Source organism: Podarcis melisellensis (assembly GCF_964234715.1).
Source record: "Podarcis melisellensis genome assembly, chromosome: 11".
NCBI lineage: Eukaryota > Metazoa > Chordata > Lepidosauria > Squamata > Lacertidae > Podarcis > Podarcis melisellensis.
Window position 1 is genome coordinate 51100635 of NC_138543.1, and position 18469 is coordinate 51119103.

General features: G+C 44.1%; 1 protein-coding gene across 2 annotated transcripts in view; it reads right to left on the reverse strand.

Moving 5' to 3' along the window:
• DCC (DCC netrin 1 receptor) overlaps positions 1-18469 on the reverse strand; it is a 934061-nt gene that overhangs the window by 59935 nt on the left and 855657 nt on the right. For both annotated transcript variants that reach the window (XM_081929563.1, XM_081929562.1), the window contains exon 22: positions 2818-2883. In XM_081929563.1, coding sequence (XP_081785689.1) covers positions 2818-2883 — 66 coding nt within the window. The remainder of the gene's footprint in view (positions 1-2817; positions 2884-18469) is intronic.

An 18469-nucleotide genomic window follows, 5' to 3' on the forward strand; every position in this document is an offset into this window, starting at 1 on the left:
TAAAGACCAACTAAGTTAGTTCTTGGTATGAGCTTTCGTGTGCATGCACACTTCTTCAGATAACAGATAAAGCGTATCTGTTACGCGTATCTTCAGATACAGCGTATCTGAAGAAGTGTGCATGCACACGAAAGCTCATACAAAGAACTAACTTAGTTGGTCTTTAAGGTGCTACTGGAAGGAATTTTTTTATTTTGTTTTGACTATGGCAGACCAACACGGCTACCTATCTGTAACTGTCTTTTGAGTTACAGCTTCATCTCCATACACAATTGTGTGCATTTTGTGGGTTTCTGATGCCGATTGTATGTTTGAATATTTCTCGCTGTTCAATTTCTATGACCATTCACCGAACTTTCTGGTCACACCTTGTATTTTGTTAGGGATCTGAGTAACAGGTTTGTTTGGGGTGTGTCAGAATGGAGGCACAGATTCCAACGCATGGAGTGTCCCATACACTTTCATGGCTGGCATTGTACCAAAGGAAACAAAGGATTCGCGTTGGCCAATTTAAAGCAATACTAATATAGATTTGTGTGGATGGGTGGTGTTGAGACAAAATAGGGCCTGCTTCTTAACACAGTGCAATTTCCTGGCTCTGCAGTTTATATCTGCTAAATCTACAGTGCATATAATGACTGCTCTGTCATGGCTAGGAGAAGCCAAGGAATAATGAATTTTCCCCCAATTATCTATTCCATTCCCCTCTTTAATCTCCTGAACTTTCTTTTCTCACACTCTTTTGCTCCAGTGATTCTGGCGGCACCCTCACATGGGAAAGGACTGTACATTTATTTCAGGCTTCTACTCTGCTTAATACCTTATCACTGTCATCTGTTTTCCTAGCTTGTGTGTTGGGTCACAACTCTTTGAAAGCTTTGTTCAAGCTTCTCCTGACCTCGCCTGCTCACCTAGCTCAAAAGCATGATGCTGGGGAAAAAAGATGTATCTAAACTGATCTGCTGAGCCGTTGTAAAGGTAAATAAATGATTTCCCCGGGGAACTGGAGCTGCGGTGACAGTGAAAAGTCGCAAATGTGATTCCATGTATACATGGGACATGACAGCAGCATAGTGGTGGACACTAGAGCTTACACCAGGGGTATTCAACCTTTTTATACCTACTGCCCACTAGTGCATCTTTCTTGATGGTAAAATTTCCTTGCCGCCCACCAGTGCTTGATGGAAGGAGGATTCTGCTTGTGCCATAGAACTCCTTACCGCCCACCTAGAATCCTGAAACACCCACTAGTGGGTGGAAGGGACCAGGTTGACGACCCCTGGCTTAAACACTGATCAACAACACTCTCACAGGATGAAATGCATCAGCGCCATGCAAATCTGCTTCCCCAAAAGGGATTGGACAGAAATACAACAGGCAGATCTAGGGATAGGGTTGCCATACATCTGGAATGTCCCAGCCATAGCCTAAATATGGCAGTCAGAAACAGTGTCTGGGCGGAAATCGCTGCAATGTCCGGAAAATCCAGATGTATGGCAACCCATGTCAGAAGTCTAGATTTGGGTGATTTCCCTTAAAAATAGCTGGAAAACTTCTTTTTTGAGATTGTGCAAAAGAAAAGCTCAAAAACTTTGGGCAAGAGTAAAAAAAGGCTCAACAACTGTGCCCCCCCCAAAAAAACCCTCAAGAACTTTTGTGTCTGGATTTTCACTTTTTGAAATATGGGAAGCCTATCTGGGGATGGCTAGCCAGAAAGCATTTCAGCTTAAGCCAGCTGTACTCAGTTTCTCTGAAGGAATAACCCAAACACCACGAACCTTCTGCTTGTTTCTTTCAAACAGAGAAGCCTTCCAAAACCCTCTTGAATTACAGTGGTACCTCGGGTTATGAACTTAATTCATTCCGGAGGTCCATTCTTAACCCGAAACAGTTCTTAACCTGAGGTGTGCTTTTGCTAATTAGACCTCCTGCTGCTGCTGTGCCGCTGGTTTGCGATTTCCATTCTCATCCTGGGGCAAAGTTCTCAACCTGAGGTACTACTTCCGGGTTAGCAGAGTTTATAACCCAAAGTGTTTATAAACTGAAGTGTTTGTAACCTGAAGTACCACTGTAATTAGAATAGGAAAGATCTCTACACATCAGATCCATACTTTCTGCACTAAGAAATGCAAACTAACATGCAACTCCTATCAGCCTCTGCCAGCGTTGCCAATTGCCAGGGATGATGATAGCTGTGGTTCAAAACATCTAGCACCAGATGACATTGCAAATCCCAGAGCTGCTCACTTGGTGGAAGCCATTAAGGGACTCACAGGGCCACGTATCTCAGCTTTTAGCTCCTATGACCTGTCAATGTGCTGTACTAATGTTAAGTGTTAAGAATCCTTGTGGTGCTGCCATATACGCTGGGGCATTCTCCAAAGTCGTATTTCTCATAATTTCACCAACAAACTCTGACTGTTATGGTAGGGTCTGTGGCTCAGAAGCAGAGCATCTGCTTACATGCAGGACTCAGGTTCAACTCCTGGTATCTCCAGGTAGGGCTAGGAGAAACTGCCTCTCTGAAACCCTGGAGAGCAGCTGCCAGTCAGTTTAGACAATACTGAGTTAGAGGGACCAGCAGGGCTGGTTCAGTATAAGGCATCTTGCTATGTCTTCTTAGGCCATGTTGCCTGTTTACGACAGCTGCAGTTGACTGTGCCATAGTAAAATGTATTATTCCATCTGATGAATGCAGAAAGATTTGATGAAAGTGGAGACAAGGAGGGGGACACGGATAACAAAGCCATTCTGGAGTTTAATTGTATTGAACAAAGAAGGCCAATTCAGAGGAAAATGGTTTTAGTCCATATTTACCATTAAGGCTGCTTCGGTCGATCAGATTTGTGTCAACCGGCCAGTAGGCCCCATCGCCATGACGACCTGCGAAAAGGAAAATGAGCATCAGTGCAGAATGGCTGATATACCTGAGTCAAGACAGGCTCAGTTCTTCAAACAGTCTCGATCTGATGTTTAAGCTATTAGATATTGTAAGAGGAGGTGACTGAACAGCTGCCTGAGAAAAATCTGCCATAAAAGCAGCCTTTTCTAAACCAAATCTCTGAGCACTTTGACGCTCCCCAGCCACATGCTGCTTGTCATTACTCTGCTATTCAGAATTGCTAGTTAAAAGTGACAAAAGAAGGTGAGGATTGTGGCATGAGCTAGAATATTCTCTCTCAGAAGATGACAAACCTGACAGCAGAGATATTCATGCATCTTAAGACAAGTTTAGTGCTAGATGTGCTCACTTCTCAGAGGTCCATTTCCCCCCTCAAAGCTCCACCTTTGACATTTTATTTCTGTGCATGGAAACTGTATTATTCTGCCAGGTGACACCATGTCTCTCTAAGGCAGTGATGGCCAAACTTGGCCCTCCATCTGTTTTTGGACTACAACTCCCATCATCCCTAGCTAACAGGACCAGTGGTCAGGGATGATGGGAATTGTAGTCCCAAAACAGCTGGAGGGCTGAGTTTGGCCATTACTGCTATAAGGCACACACATCTGGGGTAGTCAATGGGGAGCCCAATAACGAACTTTAACAATGCTAACTAGGGCTGATGGAAGGGCATCACGAACTAGACCAAATGCTTTCTTGGTGTATATGTCTCCTGTTGACTGACGGACTTCCATGCAAAGTCAAATCACTCAAAAGGAATATGCTACCAAAAGCTGAAGTGTTTTTTAAAAATAAAATAATAACAATCCTGCTCTTGTATTGATCGATTCTGTTTTCACTTTGTGTTGCCTGGTTCCTAACTGTTCGTATAATATTTAATAATATGTCACAGAATGAAAAAAAAAAATAATATTGACAGATGGTATAGAAATCTTGTAAATAAGTAAAATATATAGCCTCCTTTCACACTCTGTTATACCAAGCAGCATAACAACTTCTGGACGTCGTATTCCAGAACATAGTAATGGATGTGAGTAGACTTTGTCAAATACAAATGGAAAGTGGTTATTTTACTATATGAAGTATTTTTGAAAAATTGAAGTTCATTTTTAGAAGTATATATTAGCTGTTTGAAGGACGACACATATAGTAAGCTAACCTCTAAGGGCACATGGCTATTACACATATAAAATTGTACGAAATTATAGCAGTTTCTTACAATAGCAGGATTTGCAAACTGTTCACAAATTGCCTCACTGCCTCCCGGTACTAATGATGTTGAGTGACACTATGCTTATTACGCAAGTCACATTTTTCCATGACTTGACAGAAAAGAATGACTCAGCAAGTGTGGTGCTGCACTGCACTGCCATTCCTTTGCAAAGACTCATAAAAAGGCCCTCTAGCTATCTTTGTTCTATATCAGTCCTAGGATATATTCTCAAAAGAGTCAGAAGCACTCCAGATAATTTCTAACTGTGCCAGTTCTAGCCCACAGTGATTAAACCAGGCAGTTTACTCATATACTTCAGCTTCATTTCTTAAAAAGATTATTATGGATGTATATGTGTATATAGAAACCCGGGGGGCATTGTGGTCTAAACCACTGAGCCTAGGGCTTGCCGATTGGAAGCTCGGTGGTTTGAATCATCGCGAGGGGGTGAGCTCCCATTGCTCGGTCCCAACTCCTGCCAACCTACCAGTTCGAAAGCACATCGAAGTGCAAGTAGATAAATAGGTACCTCTCCGGCGGGAAGGTAAACGGCATTTCGGTTTCACCAGAAGCAGCTTAGTCATGCTGGCCACATGACCTGGAAAAACTGTCTGCGGACAAACATTGGCTCCCTCGGCCAGTAAAACGAGATGAGTGCCACAACCCCAGAGTCGTTTGTGACTGGACTTAACTGTCAGGGGTCCTTTAACTTTTTAAGTGTCGAAACAAAATAATAAAAAAAATCCTTACAGGAGCACCTTAGAGACCAACTAAGTTTGTTATTGATATGAGCTTCCGTGTGCATGCACACTTCTTCAGATACACTGAAACAGAAGTCACCAGACCGTTATATATAGTGAGTGGGTGGGGAGGAGTATTACTCAGAAGGATGGTGGGAATGGGTGATTGGCTGATAGATGTGGTAAACTTGTTGACGACTGTTAACGACTGCAATAGGTCTTACAGGAAAAAGCAAGGGATGAGATGGCTAAAAATAGCTTAATCATGTATAATGAGATAAGAATCCAATGTCTCTATTCAGACCAGTTCTCTACATGGTTTTAAGTTTGGTAATAAGTTGCAACTCAGCAACTTCTCTTTCCAGTCTATTTCTGAAATTCTTTTGTAATAAAACAGCTACTTTGAGATCTTGTATAGAGTGTCCTGGGAGATTGAAGTGTTCTCCTACTGGTTTCTCTGTCTTGTGATTCCTGATATCAAATTTATGTCCATTTCTCCTTTGGCGTAGGGTTTGGCCTGTTTGTCCAATATAGAGGGCTGAAGGGCACTGTTGGCATTTGATGGCATACAGCAGACCAACACGACTACCTACCAACAACCGGGCAGAGAGATCAAAGCAGAGTTGGGAACTACAAGATATGTTATCCTGATTACCCGCATGCAGCAAATTCAGGGTCTTAAATTACAACAGAAACTTTATAGACTCGTAAAAATTACAGGGTTTATAGTCTCATAAAAAATAACAGGGCTGCCCCACAGGCTCCGAGTGGTCAGGCATACAACTGATGGATTTGGCCATGTTACCTTGGAGGTGCACACCGTGAAACGAGTTTAGGAGAGGCTTTGCAGCAGCCCGCAGGGAGACCTGACATATGCTTCGAGAATGATGGTGGTTAACCTGAGAAGTTGTTTCATTGTGCAGGAGAGGCGCCTGGAGCTTAGGTACACCTGAAATTATTCCTCTTTGCTGATTTGCCTATCAACAGTGTGAAGTGCTCTGGTTTGAAAGGCCCAATTAGGAATGTAAGGTCATTATCATCACGGGCGTTTTCAGCATAATCAACTTCTCAATCAGGATAATTGCAGAGCCATTGGCATTTGATCCTCGGAAGCAGAGTAAAGTTGCACGACGGCTCAGTCGTAACCATTAGAAATGGAGAGCAAATTAGTCATTTTGCACCCATGAGCAGGATATGTGGTATTTGTTTGTTTGTGCATGTGGTCAGAAATCTTAGACCAGCTGGAACTTGCACCCCTTGAAAAATTGTCACATATTTACTGTACAAATTTTAGAAGGAATGCTGGAACATGTGGAAGAAGTAGGCACAGTGGCGTAGCGTGGGGGGTGCAGGGGGGGCCCGGACGCACCGGGCGCAACATCTGGGGGTTAGGGTTAGGGGGCGCAAATCCACGGGTTAGGGGGCACAAATTACTTGCCTTGCCCCGGGTGCTGACAACCCACGCTACGCCACTGAGTAGGCAGCAGCGATGTTGATGTTATTAGAATGGTTCCCATCCCATTTGAGCAAAATTCTATCCTTGCCCAACCATACCTTTTTGCTGTTTTCCTAGGGGCGGTGAGAGAGAGACAGACCTTTAGCTTTACAAAAAAAACCTGTGGTTAGTTTTAAGCTCCAATTATGCTGGGAAATAATGTAATGAGTGCGAATATATATGAGTTGGTGATTTCATTCCAATCTACCGAAACCTCCTATAATTATCAAATAAGACCCACTCCAGCTTTAGAATATATTCTAAAGTGTTTTCAAAATAGACCTTCTCCTTAGGGAAGCAAAAGACTCTAGTTTTATGCATGAAAGCAAAAGGTCTGAGCTTTTGATTTGTGGCAATTAGGCTGATAGCAGAGCTATAAATCAAATAGCCCTTAACAAGTCTAGTGCATGGCATTTCAACAAAACTAATCCAACCAATATCTCATATTGGATTTATGGTGATGCAATTTTATTACTCAGCTTAGACTTTGCTTAGACATGCAAAGGGAGCCTGAAGATCACCAGAGAGAGTGTAATCCTGCTCATCCTAGACCACTCAGAAGCGTTTGATAATTTGATAATCAATCCGTCTTGACTACCTGAAATGGATGGGAATGTAGAGCACTGATTGACAGTAGTTCTGTTCCTATTTGAGGGGTCAGTATTTGAGGGTCTCTCTCTCTCTCTCTCTCTCTCTCTCTGTGTGTGTGTGTGTGTATGTATATATCATTGCTCTCTCCAACTATCCCTGTGTTTTTCAATAACTATAAGGAGCCTCTGAGTTTTGCTATGGAAAAGTAACACTTCAGATTCAAAAGCGAATTGTTTGCCTTATATAGTAGAACCTCACACACTTTAGATTACTATTTAAGTTGAAGAGATGGTACCTATGTTTGCATTTTTCCTCTTCCTTGCTTTTAATTGTTGTGACGTTTTATTTTTTAGAGCGCAAGACTGTGATAAAAACTATCTTGTTTTTATTGATTCTATGCCAGGTATTGCAGGAGCCCATTCAGCTGAAAAGTGGGGAACAGATGCTCTAAATATATAAATTACTTTTAATTAAAACTGAAAACCAGGAGAATCCTAGGGTTGCAAGGAACCTGAAGGGTCATTGAGTCAAAACCCTGTAATGCTGGAACCTTTTGCCCAAAGTTGGGCTTGAACGCATGACTTTACCAACTGAGCTATCCCAGAGTTCCTCACCAATCTTGCTTTGCTAGAAAATCTTAAAATGATGAGTAGATGAAGACAGAAAACAATTCCAAGGTGACATTCCTCCAAGGTTAGGATTGGACATATGAATAGCACTGAAAAATTATTCCAACAGCACCAACGCCTTGGCATATTTTACTCGGTATTAAGTCCCACTATGGCCAATGAGGCTTACTCACAGATAAATGTACACTGGATGGCAGCCTAAAGCTATATTAATCTTCTGATCTCCTGAATCTTCTGGCACTTGCTGCAAGTCCCCCCCCCCCCCAAAAAAGACCACAATTGGACCACTGACATCCAATTAGATCTTATTATCTCCACATCCTGCTGAGTATTCTCCCTACAGGAAAAATGTTTCATAAAAATCAGAGGTGAAGCAGGAGGAGAGGAACACTTTTGAGAGAATAGGCAAATATGTATCAGTTCAAAATCATCTCTCACTCTTGCTTTCTCAATCTCTCTCACTCTTAAAAAAGGCTTTGAAATCCATCTGAATTTCTCTTCACTGCACGGCAGCTGTGATCCAGGGAAAGGTTAAAAAAAAAGAAAATAAAAAATGAGGCATCTTTCTGCTATTACAGCGTTGAAAGAGGGGTCTGTCTGCACGCTGGCATTAAGCAATAGATGTAACTTTCAGTTACATCTTACCAGCTGGGAGAAAGCACTGCAACAAGCAAAACCAGACAATTTCTGGTGTTCAGCCAAACAGTGTTGAGCAGAGGCAGTTTCTGCTTCAAACAGCCAAGCAGCAACATAACTGCTGTAATCCAAACACGGCACAGGTTGTATTACATTTTTGTTTGGAAAAAGAGAGAGTAAAAATTGGAATACCCAGGCAACACTTCAACTGCCTTACAAATGCTATTTCCTTGAAAACTCAAACAATTAGCACTCTGTTTATTCATGAGATTAAAAGCAGCGAGGTGTAAAATGGCAGGTGTCCTGTCAAACGCAACACATTAATTCCTCGGCCAGAGAAGGCTTGGCATTTTGAACTCAACAGGATGGGTTTCACGTTTCTGCTGTTTGCCTTCCACGGAACAGAGGAGGCAACCATTTCTGAAGTTTGAAGCATATGGTTCTGGTTTTCAGCCTGAAAGGCCTGCACAGTGGTGTCAGTCAACTGGAGGATTATGAGTCTCTTTCCAGCAGGTCCCTTCTAACTCTACATTTCTATGGTTCTGTGATTCTAATGCACACTGCAGGCCGCTGAAAGACAAAACTGGGGAGTTTCTGAGGAATCTCCCTACACTTCCCCCATTTGCTTTAAATTTCTCCCCTTTTCTGTGACTCTTCACATCCATTTTGTACATCCAGAGCCATCCTGCAGAGCACAGTCCCACAATGGAGGAAAAAGTCATCTGGTTGTCTAGACCAGGGATGTCCAACCAGTCAACCACGATCTACAGGTCCCCGTGTGATAGCGGTCGATTGCAGGCTCATTTTTTCCTCCCTGGGGGAACTTTAGTTTGCCCCTCCCGAAAATAAAACTCAACAACTTTGCAGGAAATCCTTTTTTAAAAATTCGTTTTCCAGTATACCTCCAGTAATAGCCAAATTATAGCAATAACAAATTGGTAGGCATGGTTGGTTTCCTAGAAAACTGAGTGACTTCTTCCTGCATCCTGGTACTTTCAGCACAGTGATGAAAGGGACAAAATGGCCACCATCACTGTGCTGGCAAAGGATCAGAAAAGAAATGAATATCAGGGTTGTTTTCTTGGAGGAGGGAACATGCTGGACAGTGCAAGGGGCAAACGTTGCGCCTCCCCAAACTGAGCCAAAGTGGAGACTGCATGTTTGCAGTTCTTGAACAAGACTGTAAAGTTAAACATTATGGGTCGTGAGTTTTTCTCTGAGTAGGCCCACTGAAATTAATGGACCTAACTTGGATTTATCTGTTATTTTCATAATTATTTTCATATCCATTATTTTCAATGAGTAGGGCTAGCAATGGACACAACCCTTAGGTCAGCGTTCAACAAAGTTTTACTCAGAGTAAACCCACTGAAATGAATAAGCAGAACTTCAGTCGGTTTACTCTGAGTAAAACTTAGTTGGATACCACCCTTTGCTTCAGCTCAGGTGTACAACAGATTATTCCCCCACCCCTGGTCCCCTTCAAACCAAGAATCCCATCTAACATACGTTTGGGCTTCTCTAGAAACAATTCTCAGTTCTAATTTCCCAGGTTTTCCTATTGTACAGTTGCTGTTGCTTAACTTTCTCCTCATCCTGCACACAGTTTTCTTTTTCCTTAAGGGAATTAATTCCTCATTATATAATCGCTCTGAAACCAGTGCAAAGAAATGCAGAAATGCACTTTGGTATAATTATATAACCACCAAAGTAATTTCGTTATGAAAACAGCTGGCTTTGTATATATACACACTTCGTGTATATAGGCAACCCAAATTCTGCAGAGACCTTGTGCTGGCCACTGGAGAAATACAACCATTTCATAAAGTATGCAGCAGCTAATAGCATGTAGAGCCACCTTGTAGCTTTCAGGAGAAGCAAATGAAGGTCTTTTGTTACTTGACCTAATTAAATTAGGTGCCGACATAAAATCAAATCAAATCAAGGACTGCATTTACTCAACACCTTTAGCCTGACACGGAAAACTGATTTAATAAACGGTGAATGGAAATCTACCTTGAAATGATTTAAGGGCCCTCTTTTGGCCTTGTCCAGCTGGTTTCAAAAATAGTTCTGGCTTCAAGTGTAGGAGTTCCATAAATTTATTTCTCTAGAACTTAGCTTCTTCCTAGTTTGCACTTAACAGCAAAATGTGGGCTGTGCCAGAGCAGGAAGTAAAAATGCAGTTAGGCTTGAGTGAGAAATGGGAAAAGAGGAGCAAAGGTCATAGGCACTCTGTGTATGCCTGTGTTCTGGTTACCAGATTTTTTTCAATGAATCCGGGGAGACTTTTTTTTGGAAGCTGAGTAGCAACAGGGAGTCAGTAGTGGGGAAGGTGAGGCAAAAGACCCTGGGCCCAAGCACACATGCATATTGTATAAAGGTGCAAAGCCCTTCTTTCGCACCCTGTGAAACATAAATGCGCAGAGTTTTTTTAAACTCCCGCCTGCCCGTGACTCCCGAGCCTTCCCCAATCTCCTTCCCCCTTGGTTTTGATAGATCAGAGGAGGCTCTGGAGTCACGGGTGGTGGCCGTTGCCCAGGAGGGGCCAGCCTGGTAGTGCAGTTGGCTCTGGCTGGCTTCAGGAGCTGCTCACTGCGGTGGCGCAGGAAAAATGGCGGACGCCACAGCAGTGAGCAGCTCCTGGAGCCAGCCAGAGCCAACTGCACTAACAGGCTGGCTTCAGGCTGTTGAGGCTGCCGCTGTCAAGTTTCCCGGGGACAGATTTGCAAATCTGGGGACTTTCAGGGACAGAATTTTCTGGGGACAGATTTGGAAATCCGGGGACTGTCTATGGAGGCGTGAACATGGAAATGTGAAGGAAACATCTAGGGACCTGCTGGAACATTCGAGTCATAGGAAGCACATGCGGGGGACATCTAAGCTGTACACAATCAATGGCTATCACTAAGGAGAAAGAGGAAGAAGTAGAGAGGTCCGCTCAGAGTGTGGGTGTGTCAATCGTTTTGAGCCTGGACCACCAACCCACTATGGACTACAAGATGGTACAATGGGATCCTGGGCCAACAAGGAGGGAAGTCAGAGAAGTCCATTTGAAATGAAAATGGGGGTGGAAATTCGTATGTTTGTTCATGGTCTGGGATGGAAATCACACGAGGAAATATGGGTAGCGTCTGTTATCCTTTTTAAGTCTGCATTTTTTTTAAAAAAACACACCTTTTCATTCCCCTGAAATGCAGCTGAAATTAATCATGTAATTAATTACGTAAGCTGCAGCAATAGCTGATAGCAAGAGGAACAATGTAGGTTTTAGCAGAAGACAAACTACAGGGGAGCAGAAACAGCACTGGTTGCAACAAACCTAGGATGGGACCGAAATCTCCGCTGCTTTGCATCCCTACTGCAGGTCACTGCTGCAACCTCCAATCTTAACTATCTTGGGACTGTAAGGAGTGGCTCTTCTTCTTCTTGTGTGAAGTCATCTGCATATGCCATTCAAATAAAGCTCTTGCTAAACTATAACATCGCTTGTTCTGATTGCACCAAAAGTCCACCAAGGGACCAAAAGCTCCATGGACCAGCTAAAAGGGGATACAGAGGTTTTGTAAGAGCTTCCAAACTTCCAGCACCTAATTAATAATCTCCTAAAATTAAATTTCTACACAAGTCACCTGCACTGCTCCATGCTGTTATGTGCTTCCTTGCCTCCCAAAGTAGCAATGAGTTCCAAGGGTACCTGTTTTCTTTTGGAAGATGAGTACACTGGAGGTTTATGGCGTTTGTAATATCTGGTTTTACTTACAAATAAGTTGAGCATAGGTGGTCTGCTACAACACACCACATCTGCTGCCTGAGATTAGATCCCAGAGCAGGATTTGAGGAGAAATTTACTTCAGTTTTCATTTTCAACCTACCTTACTTCACACTTGTCAAAACCAATAAGTGGACTGAAGCAAAGCTATCCTCTGAAATTTGCACTTGAAAATTTGGCAATGCACTTCAAAATGTTTGCAAAAATATTAGGGAAAATAACATATAGAGTACATATGGGGAAATTGCTGGCATAGCATGTATATGAAGAAAAATGTGTGCTAAAGTGCTGGCAGTTTTTGTAAGGACTTTTTAAAATAAAAAACCCCAGGGGTCATGTCAGTTCTAAACTGAACCGTAGCCCATCATCTGACTGCTGCATTTTGAAATCAGTCCTAGATATCATTTTGAGAACCCGACTGTTGTTTTTCACAATGCTTTATAAAGAGTCCTCTGCATCAACATTTCTTTGCATGCATGTATTATTTTAACGCATTGAAATATACTCAGAGTCGCAAAGTGATTCCATGCTCTTTATTCAGCTCATAGTGGTGAGGAGGAATGAATGAAAGTCCCCTCAAAGTATCTGCTTTATATACATTATTTACACAATGGGCTGCACATGATTGGCTAATTCTGGAATTCTACTGTAAGCCAATCAGGTTGTGGATTCACTTCTATCTGGAGCATGATTGGGTGGTTCCTGCCAACCAATCATACTGCTGCATTGTTCTAAGACCAATCAGACTGCTGCATTCTGAATCCTATTGTTCTAGGACCAATCAGACTGCTGCAGTTTGGATCCTATTCAATTCAGTACATAACACACATGCTTATAAAAAAGGGAAGCTGATGGAAGCTACCCATAAAGTTTTGCTCAATGCCTGCAACAGAAAAAAGGAAGGTGTGATCATTTACCTTATTAGGTTACCTTATGTTTCCTTGAGGGGACGCAGGTGGCGCTGTGGGTTAAAGCCTCAGCGCCTAGGACTTGCCGATCGAAAGGTCGGCGGTTCGAATCCCTGCGGCGGGGTGCGCTCCCGTCGTTCGGTCCCAGCGCCTGCCAACCTAGCAGTTCGAAAGCACCCCCGGGTGCAAGTAGATAAATAGGGACCGCTTACCAGCGGGAAGGTAAACGGCGTTTCCGTGTGCAGCTCTGGCTCGCCAGATGCAGCTTTGTCACGCTGGCCACGTGACCCGGAAGTGTCTCCGGACAGCGCTGGCCCCTGGCCTCTTGAGTGAGATGGGCGCACAACCCCAGAGTCTGTCAAGACTGGCCCGTACGGGCAGGGGTACCTTTACCTTTACCTTTATGTTTCCTTGGCTCCCAGAGCTTTCCCCAGAGAACCAGTCAAAATGAGGCAACACATGTTTTCTGGACAACAAACGGCACTGCTGTGAGCATATGAGGCCTGGTTAGAGCCTCCCACTCCTTGAAGAGGAAGGCATATTGCAGCATACAAACACATTTTTCTGCCAAACCGATCGGTAACCTCTGCCACTTCCCATTTAATTTCTTCGGTTCCCACGGTGCAAGGAGAATGAACAAATGGAAGGGAGTGTGGGTGGGAGGAGAGGAGATTTTATTATTACATACTGGGAACTCATGCCTTGTTGACCAAAGTGAGGCTACTGCCACATACACAATCTAATTTGAATCTAGCATGTTTATTTATTTCTCCACATGAAATAAAGTAGTATGAGCTTTCTCAGACTGGGTCAAGTCCTAAAGGGACTTGGTTCTTTTCTATCCTGATTCAAACGCATTCAAAGGAAAAAGATGTTCTCAAATTCACAGGTGAGCCTCTGGGGTTGTAACACGGCAGCCTATTGCAGCCCACTTCTATTCCCCAGAGACTGAATGGGGAAACTGGGTGTAATGGTTCTAGGGGTTGCTCGTGCGTAAATCAGCGCCACACCTGGCTGGGTTACCTGGGTGGACTCTTTCTGTCCGGACAGCCACTCACCCGTGGCTGTCTCAATCGCTGGCAGAATCCGTCAGTGGGCATTTCTTGAACTTCTTCCAGCAAAGAAGCTCTTTGACGCCTAGTCTCCGCCTACTCTCCCTGCGTGGAAGCCTTCTGTGCAGGGAGGGTGTGGGCAGTGGAGGACCCGTGCTCCCCCCGCTGGTCTCCGGCAAGGAGTCATGGAGCCACCTCGCCGATTCCCCCCTCTGCCCCCCTTCTCCACTGGTGCTACGCTGATTTCCTTCACCAGAAGATGGGCTGCTTCTCTCCCTCCCGGGACGCTCTCCGGAATCCCTCTGGAGCCCTCCCTCTCCCTCTGGCTCCGATGGCAGTTCCCTGACACTGGGGGACCAGTGGGACATGCTGAGGGGAAACCAAACAAATGATTGATCTGGTCACACTTGACAGTAGGTAAATTTAACCACTTCCCATTAGGAAATGGGATTTGCTGTGGACAGGATTCATCTAGTAATACAATCAAGATCTTGGGCAACCAAGGCAGTACTTCGTCTTTCCAAAAATCACCCCAATTCTGGCGAACTAGGAGTCAGCAAACAAGCACCACATCTGAGCTATAGCAATAATCTTGAAGCTTGATTCGGAAGTTTTCACTGATCAAACCACCCTGCTGCGAAAAGGAATCACGTGCCACCTTCTTTGCAAGGACACTAAACCAGAAAGCTCAGTTCTAAGCATAGTTTGTTGCTTGGCTAACCTTGTTACTGCTATCCTACTCAGAGCAACTGAACACCAGGATGGTAAAAGAATCCCTGACCACTTGCCATGCTGGCTGGGGCTAATGGAATCTTCTACACTGCTTGGTTATAGCGTTAAAATGCATTATAAAAATGTGACACCAGAGCAGCACTATGTTGGCAATGGGAAATTACATTGAGAGCTATATAACTTTTTTATAGCCTTCAATGGCATTTTTACAGATCAGTGTAGATCCAGCCCAACAATATCTGGAGGCCACATGCTCTCCATGCCTGACGCAGAAAAGTGGCACCCTCTTTTCCTCTCCTTTTTACTACATCCTACCTTTTCTATTTCTATTTTTTTAGTGATGCTCCTTACTCCATCCATCCTTTTCTGCCGGTGGAGGCTGGGAAAATGAGAGCCGGTTGGACTCTGAAGCATGGCCGTCAGTTAATAGCAGTTACCAGTGCATAGCCTGCCTTGCTGCCTGAAGGAACTGCTCTGGCTCCTGTTATTGCTTGAGCTTTTCAATCCAGTGAGCATTTTTAATGTAATCTTTTTATAGAATTCTACAGGCTATGCCCGTTAAGTAGAACAAGCCCCCAACAACAACAGAAGCAACGGGCTTGGCATCATGATGATGGAATTTAGGGTGTGTGGGTGTGTGTGTGTGTGGAGAGAGAGACTTACTTTAATGATTTATAAATAACAAGGCACATCCAAGGCTGTAAACAAGAATATTCAATGGAGGGTCTTCCCCTCCCCTTTTTGTCTTTGCTTGGTTTGGCAGAGAAAGAAAGTAGCAGGTAGAAAGCACATGATGTGCGCATAGCTCAAATCTTTTCCCACAACAATTCCACTCCTACCTTAATGTGGGGGCGGAAATGTAAGGGAACTCTGAATGAGAAATGGAAGAGTCATGGTCAAGATGCATGGAAGCTATAGGCCAGGGGTCTGCAACCTTTAAGACAAAAAGAGCCACTTGGACCCGTTTCCGAAGAAAAAAAAACCTGGGAGCCGCAAAACCATTGCGACATTTAAAGCATGCACGCCGCTGCCCTCCGATCTGACAGCGGGCAGGAAGGTGACGTCGGGACGGCGCGTGACTAACGCACGCACCGCCCCCATGCGACGTCACAGCCAGTACAGTGCCCGCCACAGTGGGGAGTGTCGGGGCGCACAATGAGCCTCCTCCCCTCACTAGTATCCGCCCTGGAGCCGCGGCAAAGGTGTAAAAGAGCCACATGCGGCTCCGGAGCCGCGGGTTGCAGACCCCTGCTATAGGCAAGGAAAATCTCAGTTGTAAGTGAGGGTATAGTCAGGTGAAGGGAAAAGCAGGCTTTGCTAATCAGCCACCCTCGAAATGTTGGAAGGCCTTTCCCAACTATAGAGCCCTTTTGCTCCCATCCAGAAAATGAAAAGAGCCATTCATTCTGTTCATTTGTATGAGGCAGGAAACAATGGTTCTGAAATGACACTCAGGGCACTTCTGGGCCGCCGCAATTTTCAGTCATGTGCCAGCAAATTCAGGTTGCGCAGTTAAAGTGGATTTGAAGCTCTCACAAACAAGCCTGCTTCTTCCGAAAACCAGACTTTTTTGCATCAGGGAATGCAATAAGAAAAGGTACTGGAAAGTGCAGGATAACAACTGATCGCTGCAGCATCATATAACCTCCCTGCACACAAACTGAAATGAATGCCCTACAAACAGCATCTAAACTCTCTGCAAATTTTGTCCAGACAGGTCAGGATGAATGCGCAGGAAGCAGCCTTTGCCTCTGGTACTACATTATTTGTAAGGAGATGTATGGGGAGGAAAAGCCTTAGATTAGACAAATTAGTGGAGGAAAAGCTGTCCGAAACTCCTGTGAGTTGATAGCAATGGGCAAGTTCCTTCTACTTCCCTTCCCAAAGCATGGTGATTGGAAATGTGAAAACTGAGAGTTCTGGCAAGATATGCCTTGTTTGGGAGCTAGAGCGGTCAGGCACAACACTACAAGCTCCTCACATCCTCTCCTTCCTTCCTTCCTTCCTTCCTTCCTTCCTTCCTTCCTTCCTTCCTTTCCTTCCTTCCTTGAGCTTTTCCTTCAACAGAGAACTTCTCTGGGGTTCTTAATGGACCTTGAGACTGCCTGACTCTCTCTGCATCCTCTGAATGTCTAAGGCACTACTTTGGGGAAAGTTTTGCTTGGTGCAAAGCCTAAATCACTCCAAAGGAGTCTGCATTTGGTGCCAAATTCAGCCTTCAATGGAAGCCAGGGCACATCCTTAACAGCTATAAGGAACTTTCTAGCTGGGCTGCAGCACATCTCTGAGTACTAGCTGTTGGGGAACATCAGAGGTGAAGGGCTGTGGCTTCCATGCCCTTTTAGGGGCACCTGATTGGCCACTGTGAAAAACAGGGTGAGCTAGTTGGTCCTTGGTTTGCCCCCACTCTTCTTTGTACGCTCCCTGTAATTAACACAATGCCCCAATATTTTCTATGCAATTCTCTAATTTGTATGAAGATCAGGTTCTACTTGCTCAGTTCTTTGTGCTATGAATCCCGTTTTAGCTACCTTCCTCCTTGTTCCTACATCCGAGCCTCTGCTCTGTTTTGTTTGAGGCCTTGTCTATACATATAGAAGAGTGAGGTTGCAGGATACAGTCCTGAGGTGGTAGAATGGGGCTGCACCACCAGTTCAGATTGCAGGTGGGGTAGAGTTTTGGCTGCTCTTTCGTGCAAAAAAACAAACAAAACAAAACTCAACAAAGCCTACACAACAGAACTCACCACAAGTAGAAAGGGAACCCAACAGGGGTCTCAGACTTTTGCCTCATGTGCTGGCTTTCTGTGTGCATGCTTTTTAACCCAAGGAAGCATTCAAAATTAACTCAGAAGTGATGCAGTTCATTCAAACACCTCCTTATCCAGAGGTTCTCAACCTGTGGTTCCCCATATGTTGTTGGACTACAACTCCCATCATCCTTGAGCCTTGCTAACTAGGGGTGATGGGAGTTGTAGTTCAACAACATCTGGGGACCCACAGGTTGAGAAAGGCTGTCCTTATCTCCCCCCCCCCCATTCTGCTGCACGAGTAGATCAAGCCACATTCATCAGCACAACGGCAAAGTCCTTTTTTCACCTTTCCCTTATCCTTCAGGTCCTTTTTCAAGATTTATAAACCACTTAATCCTCCACACCTCTAAGAAGATTACATAAAATAAACGTCAAAATTACCAACAGAAAAAGGGGTTAAGAACAAGGTAAAAACTGGGGAGGGGACCTCTGGGCGCCCCAACTTTTCAAGGAGGGGATCCTCAAAATTCTGTGGCAGCCATGCACACATGCTGCATGATGTGCTCACTTCGGTAATGCATGCCGTGCAGCATGTTTACATCACTCGTATGTGCCACACAGTGTGTGCATGACCTATCAGCACGCCCCATCATGTGCATGAGTGACATCAGCATGACCCATGGCATGCATGCATGTTGCATGGCTCTAGCCCCCTTAATCATGGGGGCAAGCCGGTATGCTTGCAAGGCAGCCATTTTTAAACAAAACAAAACAAAACCGTAATTTAAAAACACGTGTCTTACAAAATAAAATGTGATACCAAAAATACCTGTCAGCTTTGCATATCTAGGTAGCTCTTGTCTTAAGCATTTGCTTTTATCAAATGATATCACAACGAATTCAAGAAAGGGAACAAATATTTATTATTCCTGATACTTCTTACGAGAGCGCTGCATTATGACACTTAAAAAGAACACCTTAAAATATCCATGGTCTTTTAACTCTAAGCTGTACTACAACATGAAACAATGCCTCACAAAGCAGCAA